This window comes from Cervus elaphus, chromosome 13 (genome assembly GCF_910594005.1).
Source record: "Cervus elaphus chromosome 13, mCerEla1.1, whole genome shotgun sequence".
NCBI classification, from domain to species: Eukaryota; Metazoa; Chordata; class Mammalia; order Artiodactyla; family Cervidae; genus Cervus; species Cervus elaphus.
In genome coordinates this window covers 66,350,035-66,365,050 of record NC_057827.1, presented here as the reverse complement: position 1 = coordinate 66,365,050, position 15,016 = coordinate 66,350,035, and the positions used below count along the sequence as shown (strand labels likewise).

At 54.6% G+C, this 15,016-nt stretch overlaps 1 protein-coding gene across 1 annotated transcript in view; it reads right to left on the bottom strand.

Annotated features, from left to right (window-relative positions):
* Positions 1 to 7,575, bottom strand: part of LOC122706905 (cholesterol 24-hydroxylase) — a 28,648-nt gene extending 21,073 nt beyond the window's left edge. Inside the window, exon 1 of the mRNA XM_043922452.1 lies at positions 7,206 to 7,575. Within this exon, the coding sequence (XP_043778387.1) occupies positions 7,206 to 7,372 (167 nt within the window). The 5' untranslated portion in view covers positions 7,373 to 7,575. The remainder of the gene's footprint in view (positions 1 to 7,205) is intronic.
* Between the last annotated feature and the right edge of the window lie 7,441 nt (positions 7,576 to 15,016).

Genomic DNA, 15,016 nt, shown 5'->3' with positions numbered 1-15,016 from the left:
ACGGAGAGGTACAGCCCTGGCTCAGGGTCACCAGGCAGGATGCGAATCCCAGTCTGACTGGCTCCAGAAGTTTTCTTAGAAAGATGGAGAAGAATAAAACCATCTCCCTGGTGCAGCAGTTGGGGGCTGGCATGAGGAATAATACTTTGGCCACCTGATGCAAAGAGCCAACTCATTGGATAAGACCCTGATGCTGGGAAAGACTGAAGGTAAAAAGAGAAGGCAGCAGGGGATGAGATGGTTGGGTAGCATCACTGACTCAATGGACATGAATCTGAGCAAACTCTGGGAGATAGTGAAGGACAGAGAAGCCTGGCATGCTGTTGTCCACGGGGTCGCAAACAGTCGGACACGACTGAGCAAGTGAATCACGGTGGGAAATAACCTGAGACATCCACTGAGCATTTATTAAATGCCGGGCACCATGCTGAGCCTGACCCCATCTGAACTCCTCACACCTCCTAGAAGCAGGTCTATTACTGACCCAGTTAATAGGCAGGGCAACTGAACATGGGAAAAGGAAGTCACCTGGCCCCAGGTATGTGGCTGGTACCCGGGTGCCCCACAGCCCTTCTCACCAGGGCATATTTTGGGCATGCTAACTCAGCAGTGTGATAACCAGATTGTAAACAGGCCTGTTTGGTGTCGCTTTAGGCACATTTCAAGGTACCGGTGACTTCCTGTTTCCTGTTTAACTTTATTCCCGTCAAGCTCACTTACTATAGCTTCCAGAATGGGTGACGATAAAACTGCAATTGGGGTTTTCTGGGTCATGGAACTCACATTCTCCTGGTGGGGGAGACAGAATGAATAAACAAATAAGTACGTAAACAGGAAGTCAGCTGGGAGAAAAATCAGAGTTGGGGGAAATAAAGAGAGCTGGGGATGGAGGTAGAAGGGTTACTTCAAACAGGTGACATCACTTTAAGAAGGTGACATGTGAGCTGCAAGGAGTGAGGAACTCAGCCACACAGGTATCTGGGGGAAGAGCATGTCAGGCAAAGGGAATAGCAGGTGCAAAGGCCCTGAGGTAGCAGCATGCTTGGTGAGCACAAGGAACAGCGAGGAGGTAGTGTGGCTGCAGCAGAGTGCTTGAGGGAAAGTGGTACGCGATGGGCTCGCCAAGGATGGGGTTCAGATCATGTGCGGCCCTGTGGACTGTTATCCAAACTTTTGCTTTGACCTTGTTGAGGTGGAGGCCACGGGAGGGTTTTGAGCAGAACCAGAGACGGGATCCGGCTTGGGTTTTAAATGAACCGTCCTCACTGCTACAAGGCGGAGAGTAAACAGGGCAGGCAGAGGTGGACGCAGGGGCAGCAGTGAGGGGCTGTAAGTGGAGATGAGACGTCAGACGCTGAATGCATGAAGGTGTGTGGAGCCAAGGGGACCTGCTGATGGACTGGACATGGGGCATGAGAGAGGGGTCAGGGATGACCCTGGGGCTTTTGCCCTGCGCCACTGGGAGGCTGGCTAGAGCTGCCATTCACCAAGGTGAGGAGGACTGGGGGGTGGGGCCTGCTGGTGGCAGCAAACACTGCATGCCTGCCCCCTGCCCTTGTCTTTGCAGGTGGGGGCTTCAGAAGGCCAGCATCCGAGACCCTACTCTGTGCTCTCTTGGCTCTGCCTGCGGGAGGGGCAGGCTGGAAACCCCAGCCCAACAGCCCCTAAACCAGCCCTCCATCAGTGACCCCCTCTCCCTCCACCTCCAGGCAGGGACCATCGGGTCCCAGAGTTCCCCAGGGGGGTTGCATCTCAGTTGCACCCAGAGGTAACTTGCTTTATTAGGCTTCTGACCTGACCTCAGAAAAGTTATGACCAACCTAGACAGCATATTAAAAAGCAGAAACGTTACTTTGCCGACAAAGGTCTGTCTAGTCAAGGCTATGGTTTTTCCAGTGGTCATGTATGGATGTGAAAGTTGGACTGTGAAGAAAGCTGATCACTGAAGAATTGATGCTTTTGAGCTGTGGTGTTGGAGAAGACTCTTGAGAGTCCCTTGGACTGCAAGGAGATCCAACCAGTCCATCCTAAAGGAGATCAGTCCTGGGTGTTCTGGGAAGGACTGATGTTGAAGCTGAAACTCCAGTACTTTGGCCACCTCATGCGAAGAGTTGACTCATTGGAAAAGACCCTGATGCTGGGAAAGACTGAGTGCAGGAGAAGAAGGGGACGACAGAGGATGAGATGGCTGGATGGCATCACCAACTCGATGGACACAGGTTTGGGTGGACTCCGGGAGATGGTGATGGACAGGGAGGCCTGGCATGCTGCGGTTCATGGGGTCGCAAAGAGTCGGACACGACTGAGTGACTGAACTGAACTGAACTGACCTTCTCTGTCCAACCCCACCAGGATCACCTTCCCCAAACTGCTTACATGTCAGTTCTCGTCTCAGGATGGGCATCTGGCAGCCAGCCTGAGACAAGCGGATGAGACTGGGAGCCAGCCTTGGAGCTGCTGGGTGTGCGCTGCCTGTCTCACGTGGAAGGGATGCAGGCAGGCAGTCCCCTGAGGCTGCAGTTGAGTGAAGGGCTCCTGGCTAGAGCTGTCAGTGTGAGTCCTCAGCAAAGAAGTGGGGCTTCCAGACAGGTAGACCACAAGCCGTGGGTGCAGAGAAGAGGCCCCAAGAGTGAGCCGCTGTTGGGGGGACAGGTAGGAAGGGGACAATGATCCAGGGAGACTGGGCAGGAGTTGCCAAGTGGGGAGGCCAGTGACAGAGAGGGGAAACCTGTGAAGACAAGATCCAAGAGGTAGGAAGGGACTGGCCCCGTCCCGGGCTGCTGAGGGGCCAGGCAAGATGGGCCCCGAGCACTGACCGAGCTGCCTAGCTCCACGGAGGTCACTGGGGCCTTGACCAGAACCCACTGGGTGGAGAGGTGGGGGTCAGAGCCCATGGGGTGGGGGATTCGAGAAGGGGAGGGGTGAACGGGGGACCCTAAACAGGCAGGCCTTGTTGGGGGTGTTGCTGCGGGGGTGCAAAGCCAGGATCTGGGGAGGGGGCGGCAGCTAGAGGGAATGAGGGGGAAGAAGTTTGTTTTATAGCCTATTATATAAAAATAGGAACGATGCAGAAGAGAAGGAAGAGGGATGAGAGATGAGAGGGGGGGCAATGCAGCGGTCGCTGAGCGGTGGAGGTGGAGGGCGCCCTTGGCCAGGAGCATCGGGGTCCCAGCGAAGGGGGTGCAGGGCAGGAGGCCGCTGTGATGGCAGAACCCTGGAAGGAAGTTTGGTCAGGCTGCTCATTTGCTCAAGAAACTAGGAGGCGAGAATAAAGGCTAAGTGTGTGTTGGCTGGAGGAGGGAGATGAGGGGCTGAGGACTCGGTGCGAGTGGCTGAGCGGAAGGGAGTTCAGCGGGCCGCCAAACCCACTCGAGGTGAGTGGCTTTGAACTTACACCATGCCACCTGCAGCAAGATGGACTGTGGACATCACACACGACTGGCTTCATTTCCAGAATAATCCAGCATCCCTGGACACTCCCCAAAGTGGCATGTTGGGGAGAATGTTTTCATCTTTGAGTCCCCCCAAACAGTGAGTGAGAACAGAGTCTAGACCCTCCTCACCTCCCCAGACCTGTCTGAGAGTCTCTATCCTAAGCAACAGGGTCCAGAGCCACCTGGGCGGGAAGATGAGCGACACCTCAAGAAGGTAAAAGGCATGGAGTGGCTTGGGGTGCCCACGGCCAGGCAAGGAAGGCGTCTAAGGCCCGTTCCTCCTTGTTCCTACAGGGGGCGCTGGGGAGGCGAAGACGGAGCGCTAAGACCGGGCGTTAGAAACAAGCAGGTGAGGAGGAAGGAAAGAGCGGCTGGGAGACGCCTGGCACGGGGACGGGCAGACAGAAGCCCACCTCTGTAGCAGAGGTGGGCACACACCTCTGTGTGCCTCTGGTAGCAGACGGCATATGGCAGAGCAGCCCAGAGAGGGAGGGAGGGGCGGGCAAAAAGGCACCCCCCACCCCCACCGCCTGGTGCCCAACAAGCCTAGTTTCTGATAATCCCGCGATGGGCACCGTGGGAATCTGAGGTTTCCAGTGGGCAGAGAAAAGTGTGGGACAGTTACTGAAGCAGAAGTTATCTGGAGGGCCCACTGTGAGGCCACCCAGAGGGGTGCAGGGAGCCCACGAAATGGTCCAGGGGTGGGCCACCCACTGGAAGTGAGGGTGAGGGGCCATGAATTTGCCTCCTGCCAGAGGGATGGGGGTGGGGTGAGTGCTCAGCTGGGCACCCCAAGTCCACTGGATGCACCCCCCAACAGAGCCAGCCATGGGTCTCCACCATTGCCGGGAACCCTCCAGCAACTGTCAGACCGCCCCCACGCCTGGCACCTTGGCAAGGAGGACAGGGCAGAGAGAACCAATGCTGCCCAGGAGTTTTGAAAAAAAAATTATTACAAAATAAAAACTGAGAGAGAGACTTTTCATTGTCAAGTTTACATTCATCCCACACTCGGGGGCTGGGGGGTGGGGAGGATGCAGGGCTGATAAGGAAGTTCAGAGCAGTGACAATACAGAAGCTACAGTGTCTCTGTGGGATCTGAACATGAGGTCTGTGTTTTCAGATGTCACATGGATTGTTGCAGTAGGATGTTGTTTGTAATGAGCGCACAGAAGTGGGGCAATCAGGGAGGGCATCGTGGAGGAGGGGGCATCCTGGTGACTCCTGCAGAATAAAGAGGATGAGGAGTCGGGCTGGGAGAACACAGCAGCTGCCTCTTGCAGGGAAGAGGGTTCCCTGCCTGCAAGCTGGCAGAGCCCCAAAGCACAAGGGGCGAATGCCACTACTGGAAACTCAATACACACAGATTTCTTGTCAACCGTGATGTTGCCAGTCATGGCTTAGGGACCCAAACTTTCAATGCCAAAGCATCTGATTTGTACTAAAAAGAAGTTCCAGAACTTTCCTTTAGTGCAGCTTTGTATTTGACCAGCAACCTATTTTTAATCCAAAACCTTTTGCACATGCACTGTTCAGTTGACCTCATTAGAATAAAGACCCCAACCCACATTATATTCAGCCTCCTCCCACTCCTCCACCCAGCCACCTGCATCCCTGTAGGTCACATGTCAATTCTGCAGTGTAAGATCTCAGGGAGAATCCAGGCATAAAGGGGAAAGAAACACGGACACATGTTACTACGTGGATGACCCTGGAAAACATTCTGCTAAGCTAAAGAAGCCAGACACAAAGGTCACATATTGTACGAGTTCATTTATATGAAATGTCCAAAACAGGCAAATCTATGGAGACAGAAGGCAAATTAGTGGTTGTCAGGGAGTTTGGGGGGATGAGGAGTGACAGCTAACGGGTATGGGGTTTCTTTCGGTGATGATGAAAATGTTCTGGAGCTAGCAGTGGTGGTTGCATAACTCTGTCACTATACTAAGAAGCACTGAATTGTACACTTTAAAGGGGTACATGTTACAGCATACCTAATTTTATTTTTTAAAATAGCAATTTCAAAAAATTGATGGGGGGAGAGTAGCAGAAAGGGGCTTGATTTAAGTTCTGTCTTCTCAAGACACAGACACTGGCCCAGGCCTGCAGTGTTTGAAGCACTTAGGTTTATAAGAAGGTCAAGCCAGGAGGAGGCCTATCTGAATGAGTGCAAAATTCACAGTTCCAAGCTGTTGATGGCTGATTTGAAAACCTGAAAGGGTGACAGTGTACCTAACCAAACTGGCAAGAGACTTTTACCATCCATCTTGAATCAGAGTTTATCCAGGGTCTACTGTGCATGGACCAGGTGCTACTGAGTGAGGTGTCAGGGACACAGCAGAGAACAAGACAGACACAGGCCCATGGGAGAGACAGACACTTAACAAGAGGTTGCCACCATTTGGGTGACTTTATAAAATGATCATAATGTATTTGGCTGTGGGAATAGGTAGGGCCTCCCTGAACAGTTGGCATTTAAGCCAAGCCTAGAAGGCTGGGGAAGAATTGTCTAGAAGGAGGGGAAAACACAGCTGTGAAGTAAGGGAAAAGGCTGGGAGAGGGCACCTGGGAGGACAGAGGCGCCAGGGAGAACAGCTGCCTCCCTGGGTCCGCAGTCACAGAGATCTTTCCTGAACCCCCCCAAACAGGGACTCAGGCTTCTCATGGCAGGGCATCCGCTTTGCACTGGAGGTGGGTGCCTTCCAGAATGTTGATGTCCAGAGGTTTTCCAAAGGGTGTTCTAATACCATGGTTTATTCATTCAGTCAACAAATATTTATTGAGCATCCACAAAGTGCCAGGCACTGGGGATACACATGTGAACACACAGGATCCCTGCCCTCCTGGGGCTCACATTCTAAAGGGGGAGACAGACAGTCAACAGGTGAATAGTCAACAGGTGAAAAGGAGGTAAGTTCGGGGTTGAGGGCCCCATTGAGTAGTCTGGAGCTAGGAGGTGGGCTTGGGGGAACAGGAGGACCCTGGAGGAGGGATGCAGCTGGGGTGGGTGGGTGCAGAAAGACTGGGGACAGCAGTGAGCAAGCAAGGGGAGAGAGCAGTGGAGAGCAGGTTCTGAGAGCTCAGCAGGGGCCTTGCTGGCCACAGAATGGACTTGATTTAGATTTAGTTCTAAAGTGATGGGAAGCTTCTGGAGCAAAGAAACAACCCGTTTGATTTAAGCTTCTGAAAGGTAAGCTTCTGGTGGGGAGTGGGGAGGGAACGTGAATGGGGGTGAGAGCCGAGGATGGAATGGAACTGCTAAGGAGAAGACAAAAAGGAGATACCAGGACAGAAATAGGGGAGACAAAAAAAAAAGGGGGGGTAATGTGACCAAAGTACAGTGTATCCCAATCCAGGTTGAGTGACCTCATCCAAGTCCCAAAGTTAAGAGGGCCCACTTTAAGAGCCAGGCTGACCTGGGTTTAAATCTAGGCTTACCAACTGTGTGACCTTGGGCAGGTGACTTTGCCTCTGCGCGCCTCAGTCTCCTCGTCTGAACGATGGGGTAACAATAGCGCCCACCTAACAGGGTTGTCGCTACCATCACGTTGTCGGGGCCCAGCAGAGCGCGGTGGGCGCCGAGCAGCTGCTGCGGCTGTGAGTAATTTGTTACTAAGAATAGTTAGCGCCCCTCTCCTGGCCGCCGTTTCCAAGCGGCCGCGCGCAGTGGCAAGGTTGGACCCCCATCCCGGATGCCAGCTTGGACGCGGTTCCCCGACCCCCCCATTCCAGCTCCCCATCCAGGCCCCCGCCCCCACACCCCCCGCTCACCTGGGCCGCGGCGGCCCGGGGATGTGCTCGTAGCGGCTGCGAGCGCGGTGCACGAAGGTGCAGCAGAGGCCGAAGACGACCAGGACGGCGCTGCCAAGCAGCATCAGCAGCCCGGGGCTCATGGCTCCCGGGCCGGCCTGGCCGGGGTCGGGGTCGGGGCCGGGCATGGAGGGGGCGGGAGGCCGCGAGCCGACTCAGCTGTCAGAGCCGCGCGCCGCCTCGGCCCCAGGCCCGGCGCGACCCAGCACCGCCCCCGTCCGCTCGGCTCCGCCCCCGCCAGCTCCGACCCCTCCCAGGGCGTTTGGTCCCCGCCAACCACGTCTCCGCCTCCGGTTCCAGCTCTGGGGGCCGGCCCCAGATTTGCCCCGCCCACCCTTAAGCTCCGCCCCAACAGCAACACTACCCCGCCCAGTTCCTAGGCCACGCCCAGAGCACGTGGTCTTCACCAATCACAACTGAGCTTCTGGCCCAGACCCCCTCAGCTCCGCCCTCTCCCCGCCTCCCAAGGCTCCGCCCACACCCCTCAAGCTCCACCCCAACAGCAGCTCCGCCCAGAACGCGTTGTCCCTGGCAACCTTAATTCCTCCTCTCCCGCTGCCCTGGCGGCGGCGCTAAATCCTGCTGGCTTGTCCGCCCTCCTTGGCGAATAATGGCCTTCTTCCGCGCGCAGTCCCAGGCCCCTTCTTTTCTCCCTAAATCTTCCTGGAAACCCCATCCCAGCCTCCAAATTTCTATATTATGCCGATTGTTCCCAGACCTCTCTCTGGAAGCCCCAACCTCCAAAACGGGTGTCCCCTTCACGGGGCAGGTGAAGAGGACCCTGGGCACACAGGGAGGCCTGTGTCTGCGAGTGAAGAGCACACGGCTGGACCAGAGGCTGCCACCCAGACCAAGGGGAAGCCCCAGTGGGGGACCGCGGGTGCAATGTCCCAGGCCTTGATCCAGGTTCGAAGGAGCTAGAGTTGGAGTGGTTGAAAATCTTCGTGCGGAAAGTCTCGGTCAAGCGGGAGAACGGAAAGTGTGCCCAGGGTGGCCAAAGGGTATCTTTGAACTAATAACCAAGACCTCCTTCCCTTTTATAACCTGTTTCTTCTTACCGATCCAGGTATGACAAGAAGAGCCCAGCTCTTCCATCTGGGGCTTTTTAGCTCCCGATTTTTATACTTAGGAGCGACCCAGGATGAAAGAAATAGATGGAAAGGGCCAGGTGTGCCTCCCCACCCCGCCAACCCCCTGCCCCCGCCCCCGTTCTCTTCCAGATAAAGATCTTCCAGTCCGGGGAGGAGGCGTCCAGAGAGTTTAGATGTTGCTGGGTTTCTGAGAAAAGGGCATTCCCCCCCCGACTCGTGTGCCAGATTTGGGAAAAATAGAGAAAGCCTGTATACCTCCTTCCCAGGTACAGCCGGGGACAGTCCCCCCCATGGGCATGATTCATGTGAATTGTGAACATGGGTGTGTTCAAGGTGTGTGGGATACAGGGTGCCAGAGACAGTCAAGGTTTAAGAGCTGGGTCAGGCATAGAGGAGAGCCCCACCCCCACTGCAAGTTGGACGTCTATCCCAGCTCAGAGACCACACCAGCCTCTCCCTAGGGCTGGGAGATGCCGGCGTGTGGTGGTGAGAAGCAGCCACAGGCACGCACTGGCCGGTCCTGTGGGGCAGGGGAAAGGCAGGCAGGGAGCGCAGACAGACCCTTCTGGATTGCGAAACTTCCAAGGGTCAGGGCCATCTGAAGGTAGGACACCAAAGGATTGTTCCTTGAGGGCAGTGTGTGTGCTCAGTTGTGTGTGACCCTTTTCAACTCCCTGGACTATAGTCCACCAGACTTCCCTGTCCATGGAATTTTCCAGACAAGAATATTGGAGCAGGTCGCCATTTCCTTCTCCAAGGGATCTTCGAAACCCAGGGATTGAACCCATGTCTCTCTCATCTCCTGCAGTGGCAGGCAGATTCTTTACCACTAGCGCCACCTGGGAAGCCAGGGTCAGATCTTAACCTGCTCTGGCCACAGTGCAGGGCGGCCATGGAACAGCCTCAGGGTACCTTTGTGAGTGCGAGCCTGTCCAACTAAGGAAGGAAGAGAAGTGGGTGCATCGGCCAACACCAGTGACCTCTGGCTCTGTCCCTTCACCATCTCCTCTGATCCTCCCAGCTCTCCTGGGAGCAGTAGAGAGTGCTGGGACCAAACACTGAGACTCCGGTGGGAGGCCCTTTGCCTGGGAGTCCCCAGCAGAGGGCACTGCCTGGAAGCACGCCGCCAACCACCTGGCCCTTCTCTGGGAAGGTCTGGACAAATGCTATCCGCTGTGGTCGACACTGGCCATGTGGCTTCCATACCGGAAGTGGTTTCCCAGCAGGAATCACTGAGGGAGGTGCAGGCAGAAGAAATGGCTCTGAAGTGGCTGCTTCCACTTGAGTGGTCTGGCAGGGCACAGATCCAGTGGTAGCCCAGGGAACAAGAATTGGCTCAAAGTTCACTTCCTCTCTGAACTGGGACCCAGTTACACAGCCACCCTGGAGATTATCTGGTTAGGAATGGCTGACCGTGAGAGAAATGTACAACCTAAAAGCTGGGAGTTATGTTTTATTTGGGGACATTCAGTTCAGTTCAGTTCAGTCGCTCAGTCGTGTCCGACTCTTTGCGACCCCATGAATCGCAGCAAGCCAGTCCTCCCTGTCCATCACAAACTCCCAGAGTTTGCTCAGACTCATGCCCATCGAGTCGGTGATGCCATCCAGCCATCTCATCCTCTGTCGATCCCTTCTCTTCCTGCCCCCAATCCCTCCCAGCATCAGGGTCTTTTCCAATGAGTCAACTCTTCGCATGAGGTGGCCAAATTATTGGAGTTTCAGCTTTAGCATCAGTCCTTCCAATGAACACCCAGGACTGATCTCCTTTAGGATGGACTGGCTGGATCTCCTTGCAGTCCAAGGGACTCTCAAGAGTCTTCTCCAACACCACAGTTCAAAAGCATCAATTTTTCGGCGCTCAGCTTTCTTCACAGTCCAACTTTCACATCCATACATGACCACTGGAAAAACCACAGCCTTGACCAGACAGACCTTTGTTGGCAAAGTAATGTCTCTGCTTTTTAATATGCTATCTAGGTTGGTCATAACTTTCCTTCCAAGGAGTAAGCATCTTTTAATTTCATGGCTGCAGTCACCATCTGCAGTGATTTTGGAGCCCAAAAAAATAAAGTCTGACACTGTTTCCACTGTCTCCCCATCTATTTCCCATGAAGTGATGGGACCAGATGCCATGATCTTAGTTTTCTGAATGTTAAGCTTTAAGCCAACTTTTTCACTCTCCTCTTTCACTTTCATCAAGAGGCTTTTTAGTTCCTCTTCACTTTCTGCCATAAGGGTGGTATCATCTGCCTATCTGAGGTTATTGATATTTCTCCCAGCAATCTTGATTCCAGCTTGTGCTTCTTCCAGCCCAGCGTTTCTCATGATGTACTCTGCATGTAAGTTAAATAAGCAGGGTGACAATATGCAGCCTTGACGTACTCCTTTTCCTATTTGGAACCAGTCTGTTGTTCCATGTCCAGTTCTAACTGTTGCTTCCTGACCTGCATACAGGTTTCTCAAGAGGCAGGTCAGGTGATCTGGTATTCCCATCTCCTTCAGAATTTTCCACAGTTTATTGTGATCCACACAGTCGAAGGCTTTGGCATAGTCAATAAAGCAGAAATAGATGTTTTTCTGGAACTCTCTTGCTTTTTCGATGATCCAGCGGATATTGGCAATTTGATCTCTGGTTCCTCTGCCTTCTAAAACCAGCTTGAACATCTGGAAGTTCTCGGTTCACGTATTGCTGAAGCCTGGCTTGGAGAATTTTGAGCATTACCTTACTAGCATGTGAGATGAGTGCAACTGGGGACATTACTGAGGACTAAAGCCTGAGATAACCTCTCAGATGGCCCTGAGGAACTGTTCCAAAGAAGTAAGGGATGAGAAACATGTATTCCCTGGTGGCTCAGATGGTAAAGAATCTGCCTGCAGTGTGGGAGACCCAGGTTCAATCCCTGGGTTGGGAAGATCCCCTGGAGGAGGGCATGGCGACCCACTCCAGTATTCTTGCCTGGAGAATCCTCATGAACAGAGGAGCCTGGTGGGCTACAGTCCATGGGGTCACAAAGAGTCAGACATGACTGAGTGACTAAGCACTACTACTATATATAAATATATAATGTCTCCTGCATTGGCAGGCAGGTTCTTTAACACTAGCACCACCTGGGGAACCCCGTAAATATAGAGGTGAACTTGATCCCTGGGTCAAGATGATCCTCTACAGAAGGAAATGGCTACCCACTGCAGTATTCTTGCCTGGGAAATCCCATGGACAGAGGAGCCTGGCGGCCTACAGTCCACAAGGTCACAGGAGTTGGACATGACTTGGCAAAAACCATCACTACCATCATATGTTAATATACACATGAGTTTTTGCTTAAAATAAAAAAACATGTAGTCGAACATTAAAAGGTGACTGCTAATCATGAAAAACAGACATCTCAAGTTAATGATTTTAGTGCTGGACACACAAGAGGCTGGGCTCACTGAAATTATTCCTCAGATAGGCATCTTCAGCAGCCTTGCCCATGAACTTGGGCAAACTCTAGGAGATAGTGAGGGACAGGGATCCTGGCAGGCTGCAGCCCATGGGATTGCAAAGAGTCGAACACAACTTAGCGAATGAACGACAACAAACGTATCTTAACTATCTAAGGCCAGTGTCCAGTTTTTCTCCAGCTTGAAAATCCCTCATGGCACACCGCAGAGGGTGGCTGCAGTGGCTGATGGCTTGATGGAGGGTAACATTCCTTGTTTACCTGGAATGGCAGGCAACATTTTTTCCTTCCAAGTGTCAGGGGTACCACATGGAGTAAATGTGAGGATTAAGTGATCCTGCACCCCTGAGGCGAGTTTTCAGCAGGGCACGAGCGGACAGATGCTCCCACAGGAAGATGTGGGTTCTGCATGTGAGCTGAAGGGGCTCGTCTTTCCCCCATGTTAAGGATTTGCCGCTGGATCATTCTCACGCTGGTCTCTCCACGTGGCATGCCCCTCCCCGCCCTGTCTTGTGCAGCTGACAAGTAGTAGGTATGAACACCACCAACCTACTACTGAGCTTTCCATCGAGAAAGCAACATGGAACAGCCTGGGCGTGTTTGTGAAGATTATCTCATTTTTTTCTTCCAACAATCCTGCTGATTACTTCTGCTTTCCAGTGAGATTCAGAGAGGCTAAGTGACCTTCCCAAGGTCACACAGTCAAGGCTGGAACCCTGCTCTCTAGCATCTCAGGCGTCATCTCCAAGCCAAACATTTGCAAGGTGGAAACACAGGAATGCCTCGCAGAGCTGGAAATTGCCCCGTTATCTGGGTGGCCTTCAGCCACTGACTCTAGCTGTCCGGCACCCGGGGCCAGTGGGCACGTCCTGTCATCAGAGGAGAAAGGTGGTCACCAGGGCCCTGCCCGGAGGGGGCTCGCCAGAGGGATGCTGGTAAACAGGAAATGAATGAGGCCAACCAGGAACCTGGGGTGTTGTTACCTTAGGCTGACACCCAGGATGCAGTCTTCGGCTCTGGGCCACACCTGGGACATTCCGAGGGCTCCAGGCTGAGCTCTGTGACGCTGGGCGGAGGCAGGCCCTCTCTGGGCAGGTTCTGAGAGACCACTCTAGCTGCTGACTGGAGCCCAGCTTAGAGGGAATGAGGGAAGAGGCCTCTAGGGAGCAGGGGGAGCGTTGGCCCAGACCCGCCTCCGTCTCCAGAGACCTTGGAAGACTTGGAGGTTAGGAGCCAAGTCCCTGGGGGACAGGGTCACTTGTGATTGCTCCCTTCACTTGCTGAGGCTGGCGGCAGGATGAGAGGAGCACTGGACGGGGAATCCGCACCCAACTCTGCCGCTGCCCGGGGCTGTGTCCCCAGCTACGCATGACAGGGCCCAAGGTGGGGGGGGGTGGGGTTATAAAGCCTGGTTTCTAATATTGGCTGTGTGACATTGGGCAAGTAACTCAGGCCCCGGGGCCTCAGCTTTCACATCTGTAAAATGGGTGGGAAGGTGACCACAGCACCCACCTCCTAGAGTTAATAAGAGGATTAAAGAGTGACTAATATGTAAAACCTTTAACAGCATCTGGCACAGTAAGTGTTCAGCCAATGTCAGCTACTCGTCCTTGTTAATACTAATGAAACAGCAGTGAGTCTGTGAGCCTCCTCCTCAGGAGTCAGGCTTCAGCCTCAGCCTCATTCAGAGCCTGAGGTGGTGATGGGTCTTCAGGTTGGGGAGGAGGAGCACTCTGCCTGGAGGACTTGCGGCCAAGGCCAGCACTGCCCAGAGGAGCGATGGGGCCTGAGACCTCCCTCGCTTACCTCCACAAACAGCAGCGTCACTCAGGGCCTAGCAGGGGGCTGGACCACTCCACCTCACCACATGGGGGAGGTGCCAGGGTCCGCAGATGGTGGCCCAGGCTGTGGGTGCTGAGGTCCGTGGGAGGGGCCCACCTCCCAGGCCCCGCCTTGTAGGCTCCTGTCCTCCGGGCCATGAACTTAGAGGGGGGCTCAGTCAGGTGGGGAGGGGCAGGGAAGAGCACGGAGGAGCCCCTGGACGAGGAGGCAGAGGCTGCTGCAACCCATCCCCTGGCTTCAGGCCAGAGGGACCAACAGGTCTGTCCTCTCGCTGGGCAGGGCCACAGTGCTGCCTTCTCTGAGGGTCCTGGGGGCCACCCTGCCTCCCCTGGACTCTAGTCTTAGGTCAGCCCCATCTGAACAAACGCCTGGACACTCTGCCTCCCAGGTTCACTTCCCCAGCAGCCCAGTGAGGAGTCTGGCTGGGATGGTCCCCATGGGCCACCTGCTTGCCCGTGGAGACCCACGGGGGTCTCCATCAGTTATTTCCTGGAGAGGCTGGCAGCCCGCAGTAGGGGGCAGGGGGACCCTGGGCCAAGCTAAGACTTTCTGTGGGTATAGCCAGGGTCTTCAGCAGTTCGGGTGCTGACAGGTGTTAGGGCTAGGCAGCTCATGTTCAAATCTGGCTTCCCCCTCCCTGGCAGGGTGATATATCAACTAAGATATTTAAGCTCTGGGCACCTCAGTTTCCCCATCTGTAAAAGGGGAGGACGAAGGCCGTTTTGAGGATTGAATGAGTTCAGGTGTGCACGTTCTTATGACAAAGCCACACCCCATGGAGGGTTAATTGTGGTTTCCAGGTGGGGCTCAACAGGGTGAGATGAACCACAGGGTCTGGGCCCCTCGCCACCCCCTCTCAGGACAGAGGTAGGGGGGGCTGGAAAGCGTGGTGGTGGTTGTGGTTTAGTCGCTAAGTCGCATCCGACCATTGTGACCCCATGCACTGTGGAGCCTGCCAGGCTCCTCTGTCCACGGGATTCTCCGGGCAAGAATCCCTAAAGCTTTTCTCTGCAGCCCCGTAGTCCACAATGAGCTTCATCGAGCAGCTGGGAGACCCTGACAGGCTTCTGCCTGCACCGTTTTCTCTGCCAGGCATGCCACCCAGAGTAGTGCCAGCTCCACTCTCAGGACAACACCCAGGTTGGTTTGGGATGCCCCATCCGGAGCCCTCTCGGCAACCCCCTCCCGGATATGGGCCATATCCGTTCTCACTGCCCAGTGACCACCCCTCTTCTTCTCCTCCCTGCCCCCCCATCAGAGGCTGAGCCCAGCCACACTCATGCCCCTGGACAGGCCTGGCATGAGCCCAGGCTGTGGCCATCCATGGGCAAAGCAACTTCCAGCTGTGAGCAGGAGGGCAATAGCAGGCCAGGGGCCCCGTCTCCCACCCCACCCC